At 52.2% G+C, this 17,256-nt stretch overlaps 1 protein-coding gene across 8 annotated transcripts in view; it reads left to right on the top strand.

Annotated features, from left to right (window-relative positions):
* The window catches only part of USP40 (ubiquitin specific peptidase 40), a 90,720-nt gene extending 76,817 nt beyond the window's left edge, over positions 1-13,903 (top strand). For 7 of the 8 annotated variants that reach the window (XM_036254071.1, XM_036254075.1, XM_036254073.1 and 4 more), the window contains 8 exons: positions 102-228; positions 3,007-3,101; positions 4,362-4,480; positions 7,802-7,867; positions 9,632-9,839; positions 9,948-10,043; positions 12,481-12,551; positions 13,369-13,903. In XM_036254071.1, coding sequence (XP_036109964.1) covers positions 102-228; positions 3,007-3,101; positions 4,362-4,480; positions 7,802-7,867; positions 9,632-9,839; positions 9,948-10,043; positions 12,481-12,551; positions 13,369-13,477 — 891 coding nt within the window. In that variant the 3' untranslated portion in view covers positions 13,478-13,903. Of the gene's footprint in view, positions 1-101; positions 229-3,006; positions 3,102-4,361; positions 4,481-7,801; positions 7,868-7,949; positions 8,074-9,631; positions 9,840-9,947; positions 10,044-12,480; positions 12,552-13,368 lie in introns of those variants that run through there. The other variant, XM_036254076.1, reaches the window with a different exon arrangement.
* Positions 13,904-17,256: the final 3,353 nt, after the last annotated feature.

The following is a 17,256-nucleotide window of genomic DNA, read 5'->3' as shown; positions in this document are numbered from 1 at the left end:
TGGGAACACTTTTGTTACTAAGATGTTCCTCTATGGAAGTAGAGTTGGAAGTTCACGTGATCTGTGTGCCTCACAGCAGTGAGAAATGCTCCCTTCTCCAGGGTCTCCTGAAGGTGCCCATCTGGTGGTACCAGCCTCGGGGGCCCGAGGGTCAGGGGAAGAGCCATCAGGACCAGATGAACTGTACACCTTCTCAAGGTGGGGTCTGGAGAGCTACGTCCCCCCCAGGTGAGTGCACAGCGGAACTGCAGCAGCCAACGTGCCATCAAGAAAAGTGAGATGACTCCTGCTTGGAGGGACGAGTGACATATTTAGTCTTTAAAATGTACAGTTGAGCTCGGATGTACATCCGGCGTGGCTCAGTGGTTGAGCGTCGACCCTGCACCAGGAGGTCGCCGGTTCAATTCCCAGTCAGGGCACAGGCCCAGGTTGTGATCCCCATTGGGGGGGCGTGCAGGAGGCGGCCAGTCGATGTTCTCTCTCATCGATGTTTCTATCTCTCCCTCTCCCTTCCTCTCTCTTTAAAAACCAATAAAGAAAAAAAAATAATAAAACATACAGTTGAAAATCAGAATCTATTTATACCATAAGTCATTTCATAGCAATGACACCATCCTGTTTTTATACAGCCATTCGCTATAAGATAGACTATGTTAAAGCCTTTGTATCAGTATATTTTTTCAAGGAATTTTTTATGTCACCTCTCAAGGTGCTCATGGCAATAAAAATAGCAGCTCTTGCTCCTGGCAGATGAGGCTACGGGGCAGCCTCGGGGGCAGAGGCAGGGCTGGGGTCCCCCCGGGACCCTGCTCAGCTCCCAGTCCATTCCTTCTGCCCCTGGCTCCCCAGCAACTGCCCCCAGGGCATTCCACTCCCTTACTGCCTTCTGAGAATAAACCGGGACAGTATAAAGTGCTTCTCTGTGGACAAAATTCACACACGTCCTGATGAGCAAGAGGTCACTAGCAGTGAGTTTGAATTTCTGATGTAAAAATGGGTTTCCACTTTCTTATAAAGAAAACACTGATCAGTCTCCTTTGTAACTGTAGTTATATTTTTAGTAGGAACAACTCTTTATATATGATTTTTAATCATGCTTTATTTCATTATTTAGCTTTGGGGGGTGTTAGTATTATATACTTATATTTCTGTTTTTATCTCTTTTATTTTTTCTTTATTGATTTTAGAGAGAAAGGAAGGGAGAGGGGGAGGGAGAGAGAGAGAGAGAAACATTGATGAGAGAGAACATCGATTGGCCATCTCCTACATGCCCCCCACTAGGGATTTGGCCCACAACCTGGGCATGTGCCCTTACCGAGAATTGAACCAGTGACCTCTTGGTGCATGGGTCGACACTCAACCACTGAGCTACACTGGCTGAGCTCTGTTTTTACCGATTAAACCTCAGTACTGAAATTACTGAAAATGAATCAAATTCTTATCTCTCTACTCTTTGAAATTAAGAATATATGTTTAGAGCAATAAAATATTTTTGTGTTGAATTAACTATGAAATTGGCATTAAGTTATTTTTGGTTGGTTTATATTAGATGTGTCAATTCTGAAAATGCGCCCAGCCCGTGTGGCTCAGTGGATGGAGCATCATCCCATGGACTGAGAAGTCCCAGTTTGATTCCCGGTCAGGGCACATGCCCAGGTTGCGGGCTCCATCCCCAGTGGGGGGCGTGCAGGAGTCACCCAGCCAAACCCCATGTTTCTTCTCTCACATCCATGTTTCTCTCTCTCCCTTCCTCTTTCTCAAAAAAAATCAATAAAAACAAAAAAAATTAAAAGACAATTTAATTCTAAAAATGCTTTGGTAATAGAATAATAATTATATATAGAATTGGCTACAAACTTGAAATTCATGTTTAATTAGTGTGTTTCTCCATGAAAGTGAAGAGACAGGCTCAGGTTGATAGTCCTTATTTATAACAGCATGAGAAACACACTAATTCCTGAGAGTTTCCGAAAACTATCTGTCAGCTGGCTGTGTACTTAAGACACAAAAGACCCATCCATGAAGTTTTGGTCAGTTCATTTATGATCTAATTTATTATGAGCAGTGTGCCCAGCAATAAACAAAGACATTTAATTAAAGCAGAAATGAGTTAAATTATTCTGAATTCTAAATTTAGTTGCCAACTTTTATACCCAGAATTTTAGATGAGAGAACGTTTATTTTCCCCCTTTTTATAACAAATGTAGAAGGCCTTCTCACTGTCAAGGACCCTTTCAGTCAGTACACATTTACTGTGTGACACCCGCCCTACCAGAGCCTGGACAGGGAAGGAGAATGCTGGCCTGTCCTCTCCTGAAAGTTGTAGTCTCTGTGTATACCTAAGAAAACAGACCAAAGAGAAACAGGAGGGATAGGAGGGAGGAGAGAAGGAAACAGGAAGCTGATATAAAGAATAAGGGCAGTCCTGGCTGGTTTGGCTCAGGGGTTGGAGCGTCGACCTGTGGTCCAGAGAGTCCCAGGTTCGGTTCCCGCTAAGGGCACGTACCTTGGTTGCCGTTTGTCCCCGGCCCTGGTTGGGTTGTGTGGGAGGCGGCCACTCGATGTGTCCCTTTCACATCGATGTTTCTCTCTCTTCCTCTCTCTCCCTCCCACTCTATCTGAACAAAAAATGGAAAATGTCCTTGGGTGAGAGGAAGGGAGGGAGGGAGGGAGGGAGGGAGAGAGGGAGGGAGGGAGGGCAGAGTATCCTACCAGAAAGGCCTCTTTGAGGAAAGAGAGTGTCAAAAAGAACACCTTAGGTTGACAGCACAAGTGTGAAATCCTCGAACCCATCCCGGTGAGAAGGTGTGGCCCTGCGCCCACAGGCAGGCAGGGCGTCCTCCCCTCCAAAGTAATGAGGCGCGAATACTGGGCGCTCGGACTCTGAGCTTCATGAATGGAAATGTATTAAAAGTATTTACAACATCAACACGTGGCATAGATTTCAGAAAGATGAAATAAATGCGTTTCAGGCTCCTTTCACACATCTGGCTCTGTCCTGTGCAGGGGCTCCTGGTGACATGCATATGGAAGTTCCCCTCCACCACCTGGGAGATGTCGAAATCTCAGAAGATGCCACCTTAGTGGAGCTGAAGGCTCAGGTCAGACTCTTCCTGCAGCGTGCCTTAGTGGGGGTCTGGCTGCTTCCAGTGAGATACTAATCTATTCTTCTATTTCCGTTTCCCTCACTAACAGTCGTTCTGATGTGGCATGTGTTACACACCATGTTCAGTGGTGCGTGCCCAGCAGGCGACACGCACATGCTCAGACAGCTCCCTGGCGTTCTTTTCTGCGCCGCCCTTGTGGCTCTCATTCCTCCCTGCCGGCATGCAGTGCTTTCATTTGAATAGATCCTCAGTGATTTGCAGCTTATGTTTATTTTTACTTTTTGGGTAAACACGATTTATTGAAACGTGTAAAGCATTGTTTTTGTATCATTGTGATCCATGTGTTCTATGTTGTTAGTTAAAAGAGACGTGATCGATTTCCCAGGAGGTCAGAATAAAAGTAGACATTGTAGTGTCTCCTTATGCGCGTCAGAAGCATCTGACGGTTAATGGGCTGAAGTGAACATCCCTTCTTCCTCCTAAAGGAAAAAAATGTGCGAACTGACCTTCCTCAGAAAAAGCAAATGGTTTTATTCTCATAAGCACAAGTGAGAAAAGACACTTTTTTTCTCATGTTGGATTGAAAGACACAAAGTTGCTGTTTTTAGGTTAAAAATGGATGAATACTGGCCATTTTATTTTTATTTATTTATTTTTTTTTGTGGTACGTGCCCCTAGCGGGAACCAAACCCGGGACTCTCTGGTCTGCAGGCTGACGCTCAACCACTGAGCCAAATTGGCCAGGGCTGAATACTGGCCATTTTGTATACTACAACCTAAATAATATAAATAGGTATCTGCTCCTCCAGAATTAGTTCAGCAGTTTGGGCCTAGCAGTAGGACCCACAGATTTTGAAATATCTCAGAATCAGAAGTCACTTCCTTGGCAGCGCAGACGGCGCTGGCGAAGTACCCGGTGCAAGTGGACGGGCCCTCGCTTCTGCAGTGACCGTTAGGCTCGCAGAAACTAATCCCAGCGCTCATCTTCTCAAACATGAGGGTTAAAAAGGAGCTTTAGGCACAGATTCGGAAATCGAATACTCACTTCTCTCTCAAGCCGATCTCAGTAGAGAGAAATACAAAACGTACTCATGGTCAGTTTCATTCACAGGAGAGTCCTGGGAGTCTTAGCAGATGCTGTCAGTACTCAAGTACTCTTCCCGCAGATGTCCTTGCGTGGGGCTTCGTTTCCCCCCGAAGCAGTCTTCAAGAGTGCTTTCCAACCCCTTGGACAAATGTCCGTTCCTTTTCCAGGCCATGGCCTTGCCCTCCTTGTCAGAGTTGTTCATCCCGTCCCCAGCCTGCCTCAGAGCCTGGACAGTGGACAGCAAACGCCCCGGCAGGCTTTTACGGAGAAACCAGCAGCCGCTCAGGTGGGTTCCTCGTTGAACACTCAGTAACAGATCCCGACCCTGGTGATTCCACCTGTCAGCTGGATGAGCTGCTTATCCCGAGTCAGACTCTGGAACAACTTCGGTTTTCCATATTAAGCGTAAAATGTGACTTCGTGTATTTTTACTATACTCCAGAGACTGTGAACAAAATTTGGAGTGTTTTTCCCAAGCTGTATTGAGCGGTAGCTGATATAACATTGTATACATTGATGGCATACGACCTGTCGATTGGATGCACATACTTATTGCAACATGATCACCACCATAGTGTTAGCTGCCACCGGCATCATAGCACATGAGGACCATTTCTTTCTCGTGGTGAGAACACCTAAGATTTCTCTTAGCAACTTTCAAGTACGTAATACAGCATCGTTAGCTGTAATCACCATGCAGAACTTATTCATCTTGTTAATGCAGATTTGTACCCTGTGACCAGCCTCTCCTCTTCCTCCCACTGCTAGCCCCTGACAACGGCTGTTTTGGTCTCTGTTGCTATGAATTTGGCTTTTTTAGATTCTACATATAAGTAAATATACAGTATTTGTCTCTCTCTGTCTGACTTAATCTTGTTTATCATAATACCCTCAAGGTCCATCCATGTCACATACAGCAGCATGTCCTTCTTTCTCATGGCTGAATAATAGTCGTGTGTGTATGTGGGTGCATGTGAACACTCATTTTTTTTCTTAATCTCACCCAAGGACATTTTTCCATTTTTTGTTCAGATAGAGTGGGAAGGAGAGAGAGGAAGAGACAGAGAGAGAGAGAAACATCAACGTGAAAGGGACACATTGAGTGGCTGCCACCCACACAACCAACCAGGGCTGGGGACAAAGTGCAACCGAGGTACATGCCCTTAGCGGGAACCGAACCCAGGTCTCTCTGGACCACAGGCCGACGCTCTAACCGCTGAGCCAAACCAGCCAGGGCTCATTTTTATCGATTCATTCATTGGTGGGCACAGGTAGTGTCCGTATCTTAGCGGTTGTGAATAATGCTGCAGTGAACATGGATGGGAATGCAGGCATTTTTTTGATAGCCTGTTTTCATTTCCTTTTTCGTTGATTTCCTGAAAAAGTAGGATTGCTGGATCATTTGGTAGTTCTTTTAATTTTTTGAGGAACCTTCATACTGTTTTTTCACAGTGGATGAGTACATTTACATTCCCTCAAACAATGCACAAGAGTTCCATTTCCTACACATCCCCACCAATACTTATCTCATTTGCTTAACCATAACCATTCTAACACGTGTGAAGTGAAAACATGGTTCTCATTTGCATTTCCCTGATGATTAGTGATGATGAGCACCTACTCATGTGCCTGTTGGCTATTAGTCTGTCTTCCTCATATATTTTGGGGATTAACCCCCTATCGGGTATATGATTTCTCCATTTCATAGGTGCCTTTTCATTTGTCGATGGCTTCCTTTGCTGTGCAGAAGCTTTTTAATTTGATGAAGTCCCACCTGTTCATTTTTATTTTGCTGCCTTTGCTCTTAATGTCAAATCCAAAGAACCATTGCCAAGGCCAATGTTAAGGAGCTAGCCCGTTTTTCTCTCTGAGTTTTATAGTTTCAGCTCAGGTTTAAGCCTTTAATCCATTTTGAGTTGATTTTTGTGTATGGTGTAGTAAGATAATGGTCCAGTTTCATTCTTTTGCATGAGGTTGTCCGGTTTTCCCAGCACCATTTATTGAAGAGAATATCCTTTCCCCATTTAATATTCTTGGTGCCTTTGTCATAAGTTAACTGAGTGTGTATGTGTGGGTTTATTTCTGGGGTCTCTGTTGTGTTCCATCATAGATCTGTGTGCCTGTTTTTACGTCATGACCGTACTGTTTTGATGACTACAGCTTTATCATCTTATTTGAAATCAGGGAGTGTGATGCCTTCAGCTTTGTTCTTAAGATTGCTGTGGCTGTTCATGGTATTTTTGTGGTTCCATACAAATTTCAGGATTGTTTATTCTATTTCTGTGAAAAATGCCATTGACATTTTTAATAGGGTTTGCATTTTCCTGTAGACCACTTTGGGCAGTGGGAACATTTTAACAGTATTCTTCTAGCCGTGAGCATGGAGTATCTTTCCATTTAGTTGTGTCTAGGTCAGTGTCCTTCATCAATGTCTTATAATCTTTTCAGTGGACAAATCTTTCCCCTCCTCAGTTAAATTTATTCCTATTTTATTCTCTTTGATGCTGTTGTAAATGGGATTTTTCTTTTTTTCTCTTTCTGATAATTAGTTGTTAGTATATAAAATGCAGTTGAGTTTTGTGTATTGATTTTGTATGCTGCAAACTTATTGAATACATTTATTAGTTTTACTAGCTTTTTGGTGTAGTGTTTAAGGCTTTCTAAATATAACGTCATGTCATCTGCAATTAGGAACTATTTTAATTCTTCCTTTCTCTTACCTAACTGCTCTGACTAGGACTTCCCAGTACAATTCAATAAGATGGGCACCTTGTCTTGTTCTAGAACTTAGAGGAAAAGTTCTCAGCTTCCCACCATTAAGTATGATGTTAGCTGTGGGCGTGTCATGTATGACATTCCTCATGTACATTTCCTCTATATCCAGTTTGTTGAATTTTTAACATGAAAAGATGTTGAATTTTGTCAGATGTTTTTTTTCTGCATCTATTGAGGTGATCATATCACTTTTATCCTTCATTCTGTTAATGTGATGTTTCACACGAATCGATTTGCAGGTATTTGACACAGCCTTGCACCCCTGGCATAAATCCCACTTGATCATGGTGTGTGATTCTTTTAATGTATTCTTGAATGCACTTTGCTAATATTTTATCGAGGATTTTGCATCTATGCTCCTGTAGAGAGTGCTAGCCTGTCATTTTCTTAAAGTGTCCTTGTCTGGTGGTGACATATATCAGGGTGACGCTGGCCTCATAAATATAAGTTTGGAAGTGTTCCTACCTCTTTTGTTCTTTGGAAGCATTTGAGAAGGATTGGTATTCTTTTTAAAATGTTTGTTAGACCTCATCAGCGAAAACCATCTGATCCTAGACTTTTCTTGGTTGGGGGATTTTTTATTTCTGATTCAATTTCCTTACTAACAATTGGTTTGTTCATATGTTCTGTGTCTTTATGACTCATTCCTGGTAGGCTGCGTGTGCCTGGGAATGTACCCATTTCTTCTAAGTTGTCCAGTTTGTTGGAGTATAGTTGTTCCCCAGTAGTCTCACAAGTTTTGAGTGTTATGTATAATATTTTGCTTAAAATTGACAAAACAATGTTTAAAAGATGAGTGATGTCACTATTATTTTGTTTCATTGATTATCAGGGAATATAAGTTGGGAAGGAGACCTGAGATCTGCCTAGAGCCGCTTCGGAAAGAAGAACACTTAGGGTAAGTCGTCCTGCAGCACAGAGCTACACGTCTCATCACGAGTGGCTTCTTGGAAGTCTGACAACACAGGACTGTGTTCCAGACGGTGACTCTGCGCCTGCGTCAAGGGTGTGGAGCCCGTTCTCCATGAAAGTGAGACTTGTTCAGTGAGTCCCGACTGCACACTCACCCCACGCGGCCTGGAGAGTGAACAGGTGCTCCTGTCAGCTGTCGGTCCCTCTGGCCCCTTAGTCTACTTTTTCATCCTAATATCAAACCTGACGTATTATGTACTTATTGAATTATCCGTTCGTTATCTTTGTGAGAGCAAGACTTTGGTTTTTGGTCATGGCTGAATCCCCGGTATTGGAACAGTGCCTTTGTCATAGTCAACCATTATTTTTTGAATAACGAAGCACCCCAAAGTTGTCTACAATCAAATTATTTTCTCACTATAGGAAAATCTTTTATAAGACGTTTTGTTAGCATCAACCAGTGTTTAGATTCCCTCTGCCTGACGAGGTGTAACTGTCAGCCTGTCATCCAGAACTGCCACCTGATTCCAGCCACGTCTAAAACCATGGGCGGGACGGTCTCAGCACAGTGGGTCACTGGAGGGGTTTCCGGGAGGGAGTCCTGGATCGAATGGTGTGGACATTGTAAACTTTTTACTTGTGTTAATCCTCACCCGAGAATATTTTTTCATTGATTTCTTAGAGTAGAAGGGAGGGGAAAAGAGACGTATCAATTGGTTGCTTCGCACACAACCCCGACCAGGCTCAAACTTGCAGCCCTTTGGTCCATGGGCCTGTGCTCTGACCACCAAGCCAAACCGGCCAGGGAGGCACTTTAGACCTTTTAAAATAAAGTGTTAATTCCTTTTCAAGGAAGTTATACCAAGTTATATTCCCACAAACAGTGTTTCTGAGTCTACCTCACCCTCAAACCAACATTGAATATTGTCATTGTTTAAATGTTTGCTAACTTGATACATGAAAAATGGTTATCTTGTCTCATTTGCATCATTGCTTTGATTGCTACTAAAATTGGGCATTTTTTCAAAGGCCTATAAGCCATTTGTAGTTAGAGCGTGTGAACTGTTTCATACGTGTTCCTGTTTCAGTGAGGTCTCGCCTGTGTGGGCTCTCTGTGTCGTGCTGACCTCGGCCCTGCGCCACGTCTGCCCGCCTCTGCAGGGAGCACGCCCTTGAGTGTGTGCTCGGCGCCTGGCCCCGCCAGAGGCTGGCCTTTCCCACTGCGCCCCTCCCCCTTGCAGGAGCTCCAGCACAGCAGAAATCGTCCTTAAAATCACGTTTCTTCCTAAAAACAAACAAAACGGGTTTTCATCTCTCCCCTCCCCCTTCCAGGAGTTCTTGCTGCATGTCTGTGACAACCTAACCACATCTAACTTCCCTCCCACCTTTCGGCTGCTCGCCCCCTCCAGGCCCTGCTCTGCGGGGCTCTCTTGCTGTCCACCTCCCTCCTCCCAACTAGAAGCCCTTGGCTCCTCCCTGGCTGCCCCAGGGCAAGGCAGGTGTCGGCACCTGAAATAGCTTTCTCCCGGCCAGCTTCTGCTGCCAGCACCCCGCTCTCCTCCGGCCTCCCTCCGGGCCCCTCCATCTGGGCCAGGGTCAGAGGAGATGGGAAGGAAGAGGGCTTCCCCCAGCATTCCGGGAAAACCTCGTAAGTGAGAGGAGTTGGAGGGAGCGGTGCCGTCACGCCCCCCCTCCTGGTTGCCAAGTTTCTCTTGTTTCCAATCTGACGTTGGACTGTTTCCTGGTGCAGCCCCCAGGACATGCTGCTGAGGACACAGCGGCGCCTCCCCGGCCAGCAGGCGTGCGCCCCGCCCGCGGACATGGTGTGGGACGCCACCCGGGCCACCGCCAGCTCCCTCCGGCAGCAAGTGGCTGCTTTCTACTCCCTTCCCGTGGACAAGACTGAAATTGCCAAGTACCTCCCCGACAAGTCTGCGTGGCTTCCCGTGTCCAGCTGGGTAACGTGGGCCTTCCCGGCAGCCAGAGCTTCCCTGCAGTGTTCAGACGGGGAATTAGAGAGACTTTGGGGTGGTTTTCTTTATTCAAGATGCTTGATTTTTCTATAGAGCCAGCAAATTACCAAGAGGAAAAAGAAGAAAAAGCAAGACAACTTGCTGGGGCCGCCTTATTACTTGAAAGACGGAGATGTCATTGGTGTCAAGGTAAGGAGTTGACAGCACGTTCCCGTTGCGAGGAAGCACCAGGACCGAGCGCTGTTGTAGAGACAGGAGACCAGGGCAGAGCCCACTGTGGAACAGTCCAGAGCAGGGACGGTGCCGAGGGCAAGCGGACAGCACCTCATGTGGGCCTCGCACCACACTAGGGTCTGACCTGAATAAAAATGCCTGTAGAGTGTCAGCCCGAAGCGTCATGGGTTCGATCCCTGGTCAGGGTTGTGCAGGAGGCAACCAATTGATGTTTCTCTCTCCCTTCTTCCCTCCCACCAATCTAAAAAAAAAAAAAAATCAATAGGAAAGTATCCTCGGGCGAGGATGAGAAAACCGCTTCGAAGTTTCGTACCAAGTGTGTTGCAGCCGTAGGTTTGAGTGGGTGCCTGCCTCGGTTAGGACGCCACCGTCATTCCTGGTGGGCTCTGAGCTCTGAATCATGCATGAACCCGGAGTTCTGCTGCATTTTATTCTGTGCATTTTCTTTCTGCATGATTGCATTTGCCATTTGGCTTTGGTTCTTTAATCGGGGTCATTACAGAAATATGTCCTTGACATGGGCCATTCTTTTTTTTTTTTTTTTTTTTAATCCTCACCCGAGGACATTTTTCCATTTTTTGTACAGACAGAGTGGGAGGGAGAAAGAGCGAGAGAGAGAGAGAGAGAAACATCGACGTGAAGGGACACATCGAGTGGCTGCCACCTGCACGACCAACCAGGGCCGGGGACAAACTGCAACCGAAGTACGTGCCCTTAGCGGGAACCGAACCCGGGTCTCTCCGGACCGCAGGCCGACGCTCTAACCGCTGAGCCAAACCAGCCAGGGCGACATGGGCCATTCTTATGGCAAACCTAGTTTGTAGTCATGCAGCGATACTTTTTATAATAAGGGTTAATAAAAAATTTAATCCTTAATTTAAATGAACTATTTACTGGTAATAAATTATTGATTTAATATAACTCTTGACTTAGTAATTGATATTTTTGTATTAAGGAATCTTCTAGTCAGCATTGTACTAGACAATTGACCCTCCTCCCCCGAAAAAGAAAAGATTTAAATAAACAAAAATCGAAAGACAGGTAAGACAACTGTTTACCTGCAGTGCTTCTGCAAAGGAGGTTCGAGAGACCACACAGTGCACATTGACGAGGTTATGAGGTCGCTGGCTCACATCCAGCAGGACGGCTTCTCAGACTGCTCTGGGACCCGCACGCTGTGCTGGTGGCGGCTCTGGTGGCGCCGGAGCCGCGCGTGCCGCTGGAGGGCCCTGCAGCAGTGAGGGCATCCGTCCCACCGCTCCGGGGAGGGCCCCCACCGCGGAGGTTAAAGAGAGGTCAGGGCACTCGCCCACCAGGCACTGGGACCGCCACACGGCTACGGGTGCACAGACGCCCCAACAGCCTCCTGGGCCGTGCCGTCCGCCCATCAGCTCCGCACTTCTCTTCCTTGTCAGGCCGCACGGTTTCTAAAGCACGTCATGGACCAGTCCTGGTGCTGGAGGTGTCAGTATTCACTGGGACATTTTCCTCCCGAGAGCAGAAGCAGACAAGCCCGGCAGTCGCTCTCACGGGTCCCAGCCTGGGTGACCAGAGTCAGCTTCCCCAAGCCACTTGGAAGTGTGGCCCCATTGCCCTGCCAGGCCTGGTGAGACTCAGGCGGCCCTTTCTCTGCCCTGCCCTTCGGGGTCACGTTTTCTCACAGCCGAGATCTGCGTATTCCCTCTGGGACGTGGCTGCAGGCAGCCCAGGGGCGGCCGGTATTTATGGGAAATGAATTCATATATGAAACTGATCGCCAGTACTGGGAGGGGGCTTGGCCGCTCAGGAGCCTGTGCTGAGCATTCTGTGCCTGCCGCGCACTGTGCTAGAAGCTTCCGGAGATTCCAGGGAGGTCAGAGACAGGGCACCCCACTCCCAGGGGAGCCAGAGATGCTGGGTGGAGAGTGACCCAGACCACAGGCTGGTCCCGCTGCTCCAGCTGCAGGTGGGCTCTGCCCTGTGCCCACCCCCAAATGCCCTTGAATTTTTTTTCTTTATTGATTTTTTTTAGAGAAAGAGGAAGCAGGAGAGAGAAACATGGATGAGAGAGAACATCAATGGGCCGCCTCCTGCAGGCCCCCCACTGGGGAGCCGGCCCACAACCTGGGCATGTGTCCTGACCTGGAATCGAACCCATGACCTCTTGGTGCAGGGTCGACGCTCACCCACGGAGCCGCCCGGCGGCTGCAAATGCCCTTTGCTGCCCTCACTCCCGGGCGAGGTCCGCCTGCCGCGCGCTCTGCCGTTGAGCACCAGGTGCTTCTGTCAGTTACGAATCTAGTGCAGGTGGATTTAGGTCATTTTTCCTGTTACCTAAATGTTCACGTAAACGTACGCAGTGCGGGCTGGAAGGTGTCTGAGCACGCGGCCTCCCCCTTTCCCTGAAACGCAGGGTCTCCTGGTGGGAGAGGATGACGGCACTGGGAAGGAGAGCCCGGCGCAGCCTGCTCCCGGGAAGAGAAGGTAACATTGGGGTTCTCCCTGTGCGACCGATGTCCCCGGGACCCCTGGCAGCTCCCTCTCGCTCCCTGGAAGCTCTGGCCGGAGCCTGGAGCCCGGAGCCCGCGCGGGGCTGCGCATTCGGGAGAAACAGGGCTTGAGTCCTGAGAACGTGAGACAGGCCTGGGAGCTGGGAAGGGAGCTGTCAGCCTCCCTGCGGGCACAGCCGCCAGGCCGCCTCCCCAACCTCTGCTCCACCTCTTCCTTCCTCTCCCCCTTCCTGGGCCTTCCCTTCAGACACAGGCTCAGGGTCAGTCACCTGGGAGCAGGAGTTCTCCAGTCACACGTCCACCCGCTGTCGCCTGGCGCTCTGCTCCCCACCGCCCCCTACTCCTTATCCCAGGAGTCAGCCGGCCTCACCTCTGCTCAGCACAGCTGACCTGCCCCCGCACAAGCTCAGCGCCCCTGCACCCAGGTTCCTTCCCCGCCGGCTTCCAGAGGCGGGTCCCCTGCGCTCACTCTGCACGCAGCCCCCCACCCCCCACTCTGCACGCAGACACCCCCACCCCCGTCCTCTCTCCACTCTGCATGCAGACCCCCGTCCTTCTATGCAGAATTGCTCCCTGGCCTCTGGGTCCCCGCACCTCCCAGGATCTCCTGAATACCCTCTGACACCCCCCTTCAAGCCCCCAGGGCCAGCCCCAGCTCTCACCACCTTGGTCCGCGTCATCACCCGACACAGGCCACACCAGGGTTGCCGTGTCCTCCTCCCCTGCTCCCCACTTCAGCTCCCTGAGGTCGTTCCACACCCTTGACCTGGGTGGACCCTGTGTCTCCGCAGCCAGGAAGCCCTTCGTGTCCAGAGCAGAGACCTCCCCGGGGCAGAGACGCCCGGTCGGCCCCACAGACCAGAAGCGTCCCTGTCCATCCACGTGGGGAGTTTCAGATAGCGCCGCACCGACGCCCGCTGGGACCAGAGCAGCTGAGGCCCAGAGCCTGGCTGGGAGCGGGCTCCGCCCCCCTGCTGACCCGCGTGGTTCCATGAGCAGGCTTGTAGGTTTGCACACAGACCCAGCCTTTCTCAGGGCAGAGGGACGCCGGGTCCCGGGCCAGGGGATCCCCTTTCTCCCGGCTGCGCAGCACGTGCCCCTCAGGCTGGGCCCAGGCACACGTGGCCCTCACCGCGCACTTGACCCCGGGGCCACCGCCGGAGCATCTCGTCTGCATTCGCCCCGACCTCGGAGCAGTCTGCCCCCCTCGCTGCCAGGTCACAAGGGCTGGCCAGGCCCGTGCCGGGGAGAAAGGGTAGTTGTGTCCTGGTCCCCACACGCACACATTCCCCTCTGGTTCCGGTTCCAACTGGGCGTCTGATCAGAACGTTCCCGCTGCTGTGGCTGGAGGCCCGGGTGTGCTGAGCCGATGGGCCTGCGGAGCCGGACTGGACCAGGAAGGAGCCGCCCGGACGCTGTGCCTGTCCCGGCAGCATGGCCGCTGCGGATGGACAGAGGGACGAGGAGCAGCACCCGTCGCCCAGCTGGGGGACAGGACGCGGACGACTCGGGGCAGGATTCCTCAGCGGCTCTGCGCTCGCACCTCCAGGGGCGGCTGGTGACCGGCTGTCCGCGCGGCCGCACCCTCGGCTCAGCCCTCGGCGCTGACAGACGCGCGCCAGGCCTCGGCCGGCCGCTCACCGCGGGAGGACTTGTGCCGCCCGGCTGGCCTTCCACAGAGCTGGGCGCCCGTGGGTGCGCCACTGCCTCCTGCCCCCTGCCCCCTGCCCCCTGCCCCCTGCCCCCTGCCCCGTCCCCGCCCCGTCAGGACCCGCGGCATCCGTCTTCTCGGCTGCTTGAGACTGCTGGTCTCGAACTCCAGCACCTGGGACAAGCCGCCCTCGGGCCGGGGCACCCGTTCCTGTGAAGGTCCCTGTGAGGGCGCGGCGGCCGGGCCAGCCCTGCCCAGCTCTGCTCCTTTGTAACACGTGTCTCCTCGCCGTGCCTGTCCCGGCAGCCGTGGCTCCTGTGGAGTAACTGGGGGCTTGCTGTGGACAAGCCGGAGCCTCCGTGGACGTGCCTCAGCAAGTCGGGGGCTGGGGGTGCGCCGTGGGGTCCGCAGTGAGCCGCCAGGGCCGGGGTGTCTCTGGTTCCCTTGCCCCGCCCTCTTGCAGTGTGGGGGTGGCCTGGGGCTGCAGGGAGAGCTGTACAGTTGTTTTAAAGAAAAAATAAAGCATCTAAAGCATCTTCACGTCGTTTCCATTGTAAGTTGGCCACTCGGCCTCTTCCCAAGCAGCTTCTGATGCCGAACACACATGGTTTGTCTTCAGAGAGACTGCCCAGGGCCGCTGCACAAGTAACAGAAGCATGTTTGGTATTAAATCAGTTCAGACCCCTGGGAAAGCTTGTGTTGGAAGAAACGCAGTTCTGGTCTCGTCCCCGCCCAGGGACGTGGAGCTGGCCGCGGGGCTGCAGAGGCAGTTGCTCTCTGGGACGTGTTTCTGCCAGAGCGGAGGGCGGACAGGTTCTGATGAGCCACGTTATGGCTTCGCAGGCCTTCCCTCCGGACCGACCTGGCTGACGCGCCGCGGCCCCGCCCCGTCCGCAGGCGGCACGCTCATCCGGTCTGTTCCCGAGGGTGCCCATCCCAAGCAGGGCCGATACGGGCCACAAGACCCGTAACTAATGTGTGTCCGGAGACTCAGCACCCTGCGGAGGGACAAGCAGCAGCGAAGTGGACACGCAGGGAGGGAGGGTTGTCCGGCTCCCGCCGCTGCCTCCCCTCCGTCCCAGGCACTGGCGGGCCCTGGCTTAGGGGCTCCCCAGCCCGCCAGGCCCTGTGCCTTCCCTGCTGGTTTCCACCTCCCAGGGCCTGACACCCATTGGCTCAAAGTGGGTGCCCTGCCCGCCCTGCTGTCTCCATTCAAATGACAGTGGAGGGGAGCAGGGCAGGTGGGGTTACCCACAAGAGACCCCACATGAAAATGTCAAATGTGCCCTGGCCGGTTTGGCTCAGCGGTCAGAGCGTCGGCCTGCGGTCCCGAGAGACCCGGGTTCGGTTCCCGTAAGGGCGCGTACCTCGGTTGCAGTTTGTCCCCGGCCCTGGTTGGGTCGTGTGGGTGGCGACCACTCAACGTGTCCCTTTCACGTCGATGTGTCTCTCTCTCTCTCTCCCTCCCACTCTACCTGAACATAAAATAGAAGAAATGTCCTCGGGTGAGGATAAAATAAGTCGAATGGACAGCACCTGGATGTAACACCAATTCGATGTTGACAGCGAGTCCCCCCACCAGCCGACCACGTGCCCCCACGGCAGGCGACGCGGAGCCCCACCAGCTTCGGCTCCCACCAGGTCTCGGGCGGCACTTGCTTCTCGGCTGGGTTCAGGGGCTGTGACACCTCCCAGTTCAACCTACGGCTAAGTGACGTAGAACCAGAGAACCAGTAGAGTGGGGGGGTGGCCACGGTGGCACCTCTCTCTGGGACACAGAGGACAACTCACAGCTGTCACAAGCCCAAGCGGCTGCACAATTGCACCCACTCCCCGCCCCGCCCGGGGTGAGCCCCTGCCCAGCCACAACACTGGCCGCTCTGTTCTGCCCCAGAGCGTCTCGCACACCCGTCCCTGCGAGTGGGAGGACCTCACGGGCACTGCCTTCCTGGGGGCACGTCCTGGAGGCCTGGGGACCGATGGCTCGAGAGCACAGCCTTGGGTCTGCCAGCTCAGAGTTCAGCTGGCAACACGATTTCCTTAAAAGCTCGGGAGACTTCCCATAGAATCTGCCTCTGAACGTGGGCAAGGGGGCCGGTGCCTCCAGCCAGCTGCTCACCACCGTGTGCAGCCTCGGTGCATCTGTGGTCGCAGCTGGGCAGGCTGCGCGTAGCTCTAAGGCCAGCCCCAGGCCGGGCAGGGCGGCCCAGCTGCATCCCCAGGGGGCGGGTCCGTGGGCCACCTCCTTGCTCTCTGACCACGCCCCCACGGAGGCCTCCACGCTGGAACCATCTCCCAGGCGTGCGCCTCTGCTAGGAAGTGTTCCCTGCACCAGTTCACCCATCTCTGGTAGGGCCCCGGCCTCACGCCTGCTGAATCGTTAAAACCTGTCTCTACATGCTTTTGCTTTTCCCAAACAAAATCGTCACCCTCAATCCTTCCGTCTTGAGGCCAACCATGGCCCGAGCTAGCTGCTGGAGGTCCAGCCATCAAGCCTGCCCTCCAGGCGAGGGAGGCACGCTCCCGAAAGTCAGTGGCATCAGTAAGGTCGCACAGGAGTCTGGGGAACCCGGCCCACTTGCCGGGGTTATTTGGCGCAGCCTCCGCTCCCACCGTGCAGGAGAGAGAGAACTGATGTCCACAGGCATCGAGCAGTGGCTTCCACAGGGGCCGAGCCAGTCTGGGCATCGGATACTCCGTTAACGCGGAACAGTCTGCGACGAGCGGTCATGAGCTGGGAGATCCCCTTTAGAAAAGCCCAGTGCCCCGCCTCTGCGAGGACCCCCGCCGCGCTCCACGCCGCCCCAGGCTCTGCAGAGGGACAGCAGACTGCAAGTCCTCACCTCACAGACAATGCAGGGAAAGGGGAGCAGGAAGAGAAGGACAAAATGCCACACTGTCTCTCAGTGCCCCCTCCGCAGCCCTCATGTCCGGGTTTAATCTCCCCGAGCCAACCTGGTCGCCGTGCAGTGGGCGCTGAGCTGGGAAGCAGCGGCGTGGCCTCTGTGGCCAGAGGTCGGGATCGCAG

This window comes from Molossus molossus, unplaced genomic scaffold (assembly GCF_014108415.1).
Source record: "Molossus molossus isolate mMolMol1 unplaced genomic scaffold, mMolMol1.p scaffold_m16_p_11, whole genome shotgun sequence".
NCBI lineage: Eukaryota > Metazoa > Chordata > Mammalia > Chiroptera > Molossidae > Molossus > Molossus molossus.
Note: the sequence above shows the minus strand (reverse complement) of the source record. Positions and strands in the feature narration are given on the sequence as shown.